The 1,262-nt window shown below is 64.2% G+C and overlaps 1 protein-coding gene across 1 annotated transcript; it reads left to right on the forward strand.

The window, feature by feature from the left end:
• Nucleotides 1-6: 6 nt before the first annotated feature.
• Nucleotides 7-1,259, forward strand: LOC113617259 (leukocyte immunoglobulin-like receptor subfamily A member 5; the record flags this gene model as incomplete). Its single annotated transcript, XM_027100491.1, has 4 exons — nt 7-93; nt 253-288; nt 472-756; nt 904-1,259. Coding segments are annotated over exons 1-4 (711 nt in total), but the record flags the coding sequence as incomplete, so codon positions are not given.
• Nucleotides 1,260-1,262: the final 3 nt, after the last annotated feature.

A 1,262-nucleotide genomic window follows, 5' to 3' on the forward strand; every position in this document is an offset into this window, starting at 1 on the left:
TCCTGAGGGCACCGTGGTCTCCTCCATCTGCACCGCCTGGACCACAGGAAGGAGACGCCATGACCCCCAGACTCACGGCCCTGCTCTGCCTCGGTGAGATGGAGGAGGGGGAGGGGAAGCCCCAGCCAGGGACGGACCCCTCCCCACAGCCAGGCTGCTCTGTCAGGAGACCCCAGGACTCAGGAGGCTCACGGGTAGGAGAGGCGCTGCTCAGGATTCAGGGCGAACCTCTCACAGGGGTCTCTCTTCCAGGGCTGAGTGTGGGCCTGAGGACCCAGATGCAGGCAGGTGAGTCTGTCCCCAGGTGTCCCACCTCCCTCCTGCTCATGGGGACAAGGGGCCACCCCCAGGCAATGGGGTGCGGAACAGGAGTTCTGGGCTGAAGGAGGGGGAGTCTGGGAGGTTGGGGGCTGAGAGCTGGGGACCTGGGGGTGAGGATGTCTTGTGACCCAGCCTCTGATGTCCTTCCAGGAACCCTCCCCAAAACCACCATCTGGGCTGAGCCAGGCTCTGTGATCCCCTGGGGGAGCCCCGTGACCATCTGGTGTCAGGGGACCCGGGGGACCCAAGTGTTCCATTTGTATAAAGAGGGAAGCTCACCTCCCTGGGACAGACAGCCCTCACTGGAGCCCGGGGACAAGGGAAAGTTCTCCATCCCACACATGACACAGGACTACGCAGGGAGATATCACTGTTACTACCTCAGCCCAACTGGCTGGTCAGAGAGCAGTGGCCCCCTGGAGATGGTGGTGACAGGTGAGAGGACACTCGGGGGTCCCAGCCTCAGGCTCTGCCCTCAGGAAGGGGGTCTGCTCTCAGGCGTGTGTCCCTCTCACAGCCCAGCCCTGGGGGAGGAAAGGGGCGTGTGAGTACCATTTCACAAGCTCCCTCCTTCTCTCCTAGGGGCCCACAGCAAACCCACCCTCTCAGCCCTGCCGAGCCCTGTGGTGACCTCGGGAGGGACCGTGACCCTCCAGTGTGGCTCATGGCAGCGACTGGACAGGTTCATTCTGACTAAGGAAGGAGAACCCAAGTCCTCCTGGAACCTGGATGCACAGCGAGGCCCCCGTGGGCAGACCCAGGCCCTGCTCCCCATGGGTCGCGTGACCCCCAGCCACAGGTGGATGTTCAGATGCCACGGCTTTTACAGGGACACCCCCCAGGTGTGGTCGGCCCCCAGTGACCCCCTGGACATCCTGGTGGCAGGTGAGGAGCCAGCGGGTCAGTCAGGGACCCAGACTCTGCACAGGCCCTGCCGGGGG

The sequence above is a fragment of the Aethalodelphis obliquidens genome, unplaced genomic scaffold, assembly GCF_003676395.1.
Source record: "Aethalodelphis obliquidens isolate GAN/ISIS:26980383/991018 unplaced genomic scaffold, ASM367639v1 scaffold4547, whole genome shotgun sequence".
Taxonomy (NCBI): domain Eukaryota; kingdom Metazoa; phylum Chordata; class Mammalia; order Artiodactyla; family Delphinidae; genus Aethalodelphis; species Aethalodelphis obliquidens.